This window comes from Etheostoma spectabile, chromosome 8 (genome assembly GCF_008692095.1).
Source record: "Etheostoma spectabile isolate EspeVRDwgs_2016 chromosome 8, UIUC_Espe_1.0, whole genome shotgun sequence".
Lineage (NCBI taxonomy): Eukaryota > Metazoa > Chordata > Actinopteri > Perciformes > Percidae > Etheostoma > Etheostoma spectabile.
Window position 1 is genome coordinate 25,533,046 of NC_045740.1, and position 7,864 is coordinate 25,540,909.

Sequence of the window (7,864 nt, forward strand, 5' to 3'; positions counted from 1 at the left end):
GAAGTTTGGGGTCCCCTACTGGAGTTGTTGCCCCCGCGACCCGATACCGGATAAGCGGATGAAGATGGATGGATGGAATAACAGTCACAATAAAAGATAATGGAACAGTAGTTTGTCGTAGTTCATGGCATAGCAGGGTAAGCATGGCGGTGTTAGCCAGGACCTGTCGGAATCACTTTACTGTCTGTGTCTCCATTGTATTTGCAAGTAACCAACTTGGGTACTCTGGCTTAATTCAATGTGAGTACACAAATATTGAAATGACATTGAATGCCCGTCCCTTGTAGTAAATTAGCCTAAAGCTAATGCTAGCTAATATTAGCACGCTCTGCGTCCTTTCGGTAGGCTGTCTTCACTATAACTGTTAATTTATTAGTTGTATTTTGTCTTTTTATGACATTTTGATATTTTTCAAATAATTTAATAAAGAAGTTCATGTTTCAAGTTAACGTACATGGAAAATCCTTTTTTTACCGTTGTAAAAAATCGGCAAAATCGGCATCAAGAATCATGTTATTGTACTGGTTCTGGCACCGACTACTGAATTTTTGGTATTGTTAGCTCGTTAGCTAACTAGAATTCTATAACAACTCTCAGAAATCGGTGAAACATGTCAACACCTTAACATGTTTACCACTGTATTTGTTGGGTTTTATCTATTATTATTGTTTTATTCACATCTAATACAACCACATTCTTGTATAAACACTCAGATTATACCTGTAGAGTTTCAATATTGATAAATCCTTAAACAAGACTCTTTAGTCTTCATGAGGAAAGTTTAGCTAATGTCTGGTCAGTGTCAGATGTTAAGAATTTGTGGAAGTGTTAACTCTACTAAGCCTGAGCTTTTCCAGTTATCCTTTGACTGTGCATGAAATAAACAGGCTGTTTTTGTTCAGTTGGCGTCATGATTTGAATGCACATGCTGCTGTGTCTCACAGATTAGCTTGATATATTGGTCTTCAGATATTGTTGTCTTTTCAGATTTCATTTTTTACATCAATTACTAATTAAAAAATGGCCGGACTTCTCCATTGAAACTGATACCGTTGCTATTTTTAAGACCCCACGGTATACTATTACCTTATTACAGCCCAACCCTACTACCCACTTCAACTCTGAGATTTTCTGGGATTGCACAGCGCTCTGAAGGAATCTCCGAGATTAGGTTACGTTATGTTCGGCCAGCTCACAGCAATTTAATACAATAGCAGGAAAGAGCCCCCCCCCCACCGCTGTCTGAAAGCGTTCTGCATGTGGTGTCTGCTGATGTGCAGGTTACCTTTTTTGCCCAGCATGTTCCCTTGGATCAGGGAGGCTCCAAAATCATGGTAGCAGCTGTCGCCATGGTCCCGCTACACGTCCTGGAATGCCCTGCTACATCCTGCTACGCTCTGCAGTGCCCTGCTACGTCCTGCTACGCTCTGCAGTGCCCTGCTACGTCCTGCTACGCTCTGCGGTGCCCAGCTACGTCCTGCTGTGCCTTGTAACCCTGCACAGTGCCCTGCTATGCTACAAAGAACTACCACAAACTACTATTTTTTGTGACTGTTATTGCCACTAACCGGTCGTCAGACACCGCCTACCAAGAGCCTGGGTCTGTCTGAGGTTTCTGCCTAAAAGGAAGTTTTTCCTCGCCACTGTCGCTCTGGAGGAAACTACTAGAACTGTTGGGTCCTTGTAAATTCTGGAGTGTGGTCTAGACCTATTCTATCTGTAAACTGTCTTGAGATAACGCTTGTTATGAATTGATACTATAAATAAAATTGAATTGAATTAATCTTGATCATCATAAATATGCGTATTCTTTCGATTGAGAAAAACCTTGACCCGTACCAGTGCAGGCAACACGGAGTAGCTGCAGCAACGTTAATGCTTCTACTGAGCTAAAATGTCGGTTTTAGAGAGCCTTTGTGCCTCTAAAGAGATATAAAGTGCAATTTAAATGTCTGTGCAATGTCTGTGTGTCTTCTTCACTGTCTTTAGTCTCGCGAGGCATGTGGACTAAACTTGCGATTTATTTTTGCAGTATATATGTCCTTGCCTGACTCACTTATGTCTTCTCTCCGTTCCAGTCTCAGAGTCCTGGTCCCGTTCCAAAGGCCGCTGCAGCTTCGTAGGACACCAGAGCAATCCCTCCTCCTTCCCCCTCCTCCCATCCGCCCCCCTCCTGTCCCGGCAGCAAAAAGTGACTGGGCAGCAGCAGCACCCTCTGGGCTATGGACAGGTCAGTTCAGTTCTTTTCCTTTGACTTTATTCTATAGGGGGGATTATTAAGGAACTGAACACTTTGAAATCTATTGGTGAAGGGATTGTTTGTGCTTTGCAGCAGAGCTCTAGGGCATTGTTTGTCAGAGCAGCAGAACATTTAGGTAATTTTATAGCTGGTCTGCTACAATCAGTAGTATTCTAGTCTCCTGTCAAGGGCTTGATTAAAATGACTTGATATGTTGTGGACTTGTGTGGTTTGTCTTTTCTGCCTGTATGAAAACATGTATTTTATTTCAAACATCAGGCAGGGACTGTAAAGAAATGGTTCATCGTTTTGGAATGTTTGCTTATTAATTTTCCTGCCAAGCGTGAGATGAGAAGACTATTACCACTATACTAAATATTAATCTAGAGCCAGTGGTCAGTTAAGGGGAAAACGGCTCTGTCCAGAGGTGACAAAATCCACCTACCTGCTCCACCCTTTAAATCTCACTCGCATTATCTTAGACACATATCTGAATAAAAAACTGTTTGAACAACAAGTTGTGGTTTCACAGACGTTATGTTCCAGTTTCTGTTCCTGGCAAAGACATAGTTCAGCACATATACACCATAAAACTACAACGTGTTGTCTTTTCACTTTTGTCTAAATTAGTCAGGTTAACTCTTTACCCCTGTTTCCAGTCTTTGTGCTAAACTAGCCATCTGCTTGCTAAAGCTTCATACTGAACGGATAGATAAGAGTGATATCAAGCCTGTCTCTAACTCGCAGCAAGAAATCGAATGCCTTATTTCCGAAAATGTCAAACTATTCTTTTAACAGACTGCATAGGCCCTGGATGTTTAACAGATTCTCATTCAGCTTCTCTGTTCTCTTTTTCAGGTGCAGCCGTACGGTTCAAACCACAGCAACAAAGAGTGGAACGGCAACTATGGGCCACTGCGACCGCACGCCTACATCCCCCCCACTGTCCACACACACACCTTCACACACCTGTCGCACAGCAGCCCCACCCACACTTCGGCCGCCCCTCACACACTTACCCAAGGCCTGCCCACACACACCCTGCTGTCCTACACTCCCAGCGCCCCCCTCACCGCCGCTCATCACCCCCACCCCATCCTGCCCTCTCGCCCTCCTCCACCCCCTCTCCTCCAGCACAGCTACAGTCTTTCCCACCCACAAGGTGGTACTATAGTTCACCAGGTGACCCTGGGCATAAGCACCCACCACCCTGGACACCCCGCTCCCCAACCACACAGGCTCCTTCCTTCCCCGACCATCCATCCTCATCACCAGCCCGGCTACGCACACCACCACCACCAGTACAAGCCTCCCTTCCCTCCTCCTCACCCTTACATGGCCTCCCCGGCCGCCTACACAGGCTTCCCTCTGAGCCCCACCAAGCTCAGCCACCACCCCCAGTTCTCGTATATCTGAGGAGCAGAACAGGGCCGCAGCAGTACCTTCTGGTGAGAAAGGGCAACGGAAAATGGACTGGGGCTGCAACCTGGGCAGGAAGAGCTAGCAGCAGAGCACAAAACAGACACTTGTCATGATGAGGAAGAGGAAAAATGGTTAACAAGGAGAATGGATAACAATGTATCATATGGGTTTGAGAAAGAATTTAACATTAAGAAAATTGACATTAAGATAATGTTTTATGGTGTTTCAAGGATAAAGAAATTCACAGTCTCTGTAATCTGGAGGTTATCTTCAAAAGTCAAGTCGTGTTTGATTGTCAGAGCAACTTCAGCTCTGAAAAGACCTCCTGAGAAATCATGTCAGTCAACGGAGGAAACAATGATTGATAAAATCTGCATAGCTTTGTAAGAAAGTGTCACAGGAGGGAATTGATTCAAAAAGTATGATAAGGATATTTTAGTAAAGAATGTGTTTTTTGCACATTACCTCCTGTTGTTTGAGAGAGTTGTTTGAGAGAGTATGATCTAATTGGAAATGGGGAAATCTTTTTTTGTTGCCGTCATTGTGCTCAGCCCTTTATCTTTGTTACCGTGTAGCATGTGCTAGCTGGTCAGATCTGTTTAAGCCATCCCAGTCTTTATTAACCAGGATTGAACGCTCCTGTCTTTGTTTGAGGCAGACTTCAATGCTGCCATCGCCTAGTGCCTTAAAACCAGAGTCTATGACGTTACTTCAGGAGATTATAGGTTGTAAATTTAAATGGGCTTGCAGCACTTAACCTTTAGACTCTGAATATGATGGGCTTATTGGATAAATAATGCTTGTGGTTATCTTTTTAATATTGGCAAATGTTGGACTTCAGTTTGCTTCCTAACTCAGAGTATGTATTTACTTTAGCTAGAGGCTGCACATTTAGGGCTTTGACTGAATGAGCTTTTAATGTACATAAAGAGTGATTTGATATTTTGATAATCAATTTCTATTCACTATAGTACTTAATTCACAACAGTATTGTCACTGTTTACTGTAACTGCAATACAATCTAGATAGCCTCTGGGTTGCTGTGTTTTTATTATTTAGCATTTAGGCTAGAATTGTATTAAAGCATTTATGTTTTAGTTTTGGGAGTGGCATAGACAAAAAAAGATTGGTTCATGTTTTTACTTTTAAATGCTTCTCAGTGTTTGAAATAACCTATCAACTTGCAGTATCATTGCTGGGCTATTGAGTGTTAACGGTGTATTGGTAATTGTTTTAAATATTAGTGTGATACAAACCTTTTTGTCCATGTATTGAAGCCTGTTGTCAGTTTTGATACATTCCTTCAGGGTGGATGCATAGCCTTGATAATTATTATTTTTGGTTTTGTGTTTCTGATTTCCTGTGTGTAGTAGAGCTGCGTCTTTACCTGTCATATCAGCTGGTATTTTCCTGTAATCAGCACCAAAGACTGTTCATCAATCATTTCTGAAGCATGGTCAATACTATTTCTCCTTTCACCTCCAGCATACTGTTGCAGTTATCATCATTGGAATATATTGTGAGATCTCTATTTTAAAAATGAGAATGAGGTTGAGGTTTTATTTTTCTGAGCTATATTTGGAAAATTGTATTTGGAATGTATAGATAATAAGCTGCTATGTACCGATTATCTGCCACTTCGTAGCTGTGAATTTAGAGGAATAATCTTATTCTAGCCTGCGTTCGCTCTTTTGTTCTTTTGTATTGTAGTTCTGATGACTAGATACATTAGATGTGGTTTTTTTATTTTTTATAGTATATTGAATGCTATTCCTATATGCTAGTGCCTCTGTATATTGGCTTTGTTGTTTTGAAGTGATTGTAAACTGCTGTAATGGAAGTTATGAGTTTTACTTTTTTTATTTTATTCTGTTGCTTTTTGGTGTGTGTGTTTTTTTTTTGTTTGGATTTAGCATCAGTATTCCAAATGTAGGCTGGTTTCACTGTTTTGATTCTGTAACTGGTTTGTTGTTGATGTATTAAGAGTTTTCTTGTTTTCTTCTGATGATATGGCTTTTCTTTCCGTTTTTGGACTGTATTTGCAACTCTGCATACTGTGCAACTAGTGCCTTTCGTCAGACAAGTGGCTGACAGATGACATCTTGCATTTATATCAAAGCAGTCAGAAATTTGTAGACTAGATCCTCCTAAGGAGATCAGTTTCTATTTTCACATTACGAAACCCCAAAGTTGTTTGTTCGACAAAGATAAGGTCTGAAACAATCTCTTTTTTTTTTACAGAATCCTAAGAAATTACAAGTCAGGGAATGTTTCATTGCGCTCACCAAGTACACCGTGCAGTACTCAAAATACCTAGGGCCTGAATATACACGAATGCAAAGCTTTATTGTCACACCATGAATGTATTTGTGGAACTCAAGACTTCTGTTTTTGGTTTGCAAATTAGTTATTTGTTACATTTTTAATGGCTGCCCAGCGTTTTTCTCTTATCTTGTGTTGGGATGTTGATAGTTCTTGTATGCAGCTAGTACCATAGGTTGATATCACCATGTGTTTTAGTCAGGGGTTCTTTCAAAATGCTTTATCCATCATCAAACACAAAGTTTAGGTCCAAAGTTGTCTCATCTCCATCTACGTTAGTGAATGTTGTCACCGTAACAAAAGTAAATTGCTCAGTTTCTTTGTATTATAACATAATCTCTCATTTTTACAAAATCTGTATAACGTTGAATCGAGATGGTTGGTTTTATTAAAATACAAAGAACGTTTTGGGATATAACAAGATAAAGTGTTATGATATAACACAGTTGTTTTGTTTTTGGGGGGTGGGGGGGAGGGCTAAGTCATTTGGTATCTAGTAAAGATGAGGAAATATAATAACATCTAACAGTATGTTGTAATATTGGAAAAATGTATCTTGTAAAAACAGGAAAAGTTTGTTATGACAAGAAACTGAGCAAATATATTTTGTCATGGTGCTACTCTTCTTAATGTATTACATTGTAATGGTGTTGCTATGTTGCTTAAGCAATGGGTGTGTTTTGTGTGCTCATCTAATATGCTACTGTGTTGACGATGCTTAGACAAATGAGAGGATGCAGTACAGACTAGAATTATAATTAATATACTGTATGTCTGTGTCATAACACATTAATCTGTATTTTACTTCAAGGAAAATGTTGTGTTTTTTTGTTTTAACCCTGTGGTGTACAGCCTCTCGGTGATTCCTATATGGCTTTATTATTTCTGTCAGCTCAGCACCTGTGATGAGATGAACACATGTCCCACCTCAGTGATGTCCCACGCCGTAATCCCCCACCACTTTGGGTTGATTGCTTATGATAGGTAATCCCGCCACAATGCAGCCTTGACAGTTGCATCATCAAAGTCAGCCGAGGGTCACACAGTCCCAGATCTAAAGCTCAACAAGCACACAGAGCCAAGCAGCCTTAGCTAACAACGCAGGCCTTAGAACTGTAGGGGACATTTTGGGGATATGGCAATAAACAAGGATTCAATCCAGTGCATTTAGATTTTAGGTTGGAATCTGCTTTCAGAAATTGAGGCCTGCTTTTACTAGGCCATCACATGACAAAACCACCAACTCGCAAAAATGGGTCTGAACATCTCAGAAATAAGTTGTGCAAAATCAGATTCTTAAGAAATGTTTTAGATAGATTTTGTACCACAACTATCTAATTATTGGGTTGACAATTGTAGTTAGACACAAATATTAATTGCTAAATCGAAACTGTTACTGTTCTAAATATATTTGTAGATCTGTGTGGCTTTATGATAATATTTTTTTTGATTTTATTGTATTCTTATATGCTACACTAGTTTTGACATGTAGCAACTGCACTGTGCAATATACAACAATATGAGGACTGGGAAAATGATTATTGTTTGGATGTAATGTGTGTCTTACCAGTTTGCGGTCGTTTTCTTTTCCCCCCTCTAGTTCTCAGTGAGTTTCAATGTGATGAAGCCTTATGTACCTTGTCACAAAAAGCGGGTTCCTTCTTGGTGACTCTTATTGGTGAGTGTCAAATTATGAATTGATGGTGTACTATGTCAAGATTCACTTTGAATTAAAAATGATCTTTTGCTTCAGTCGCTGTTGTCTTTATTCATGTACATGTCATGTACAGGTATTACTCTTAGTGTGTGGCTACAATAATGGTGACCTTTCAATGATTTATTTTTAAGTGTATCCAAAGATATGAATTATGAAGTGATAAT

At 40.1% G+C, this 7,864-nt stretch overlaps 1 protein-coding gene across 2 annotated transcripts in view; it reads left to right on the forward strand.

The window, feature by feature from the left end:
* LOC116694752 (homeodomain-interacting protein kinase 3) overlaps positions 1-6,285 on the forward strand; it is a 52,543-nt gene extending 46,258 nt beyond the window's left edge. For both annotated transcript variants that reach the window (XM_032524621.1, XM_032524622.1), the window contains exons 17-18: positions 2,079-2,230; positions 3,098-6,285. In XM_032524621.1, coding sequence (XP_032380512.1) covers positions 2,079-2,230; positions 3,098-3,655 — 710 coding nt within the window. In that variant the 3' untranslated portion in view covers positions 3,656-6,285. The remainder of the gene's footprint in view (positions 1-2,078; positions 2,231-3,097) is intronic.
* The last annotated feature ends 1,579 nt before the right edge of the window (positions 6,286-7,864 follow it).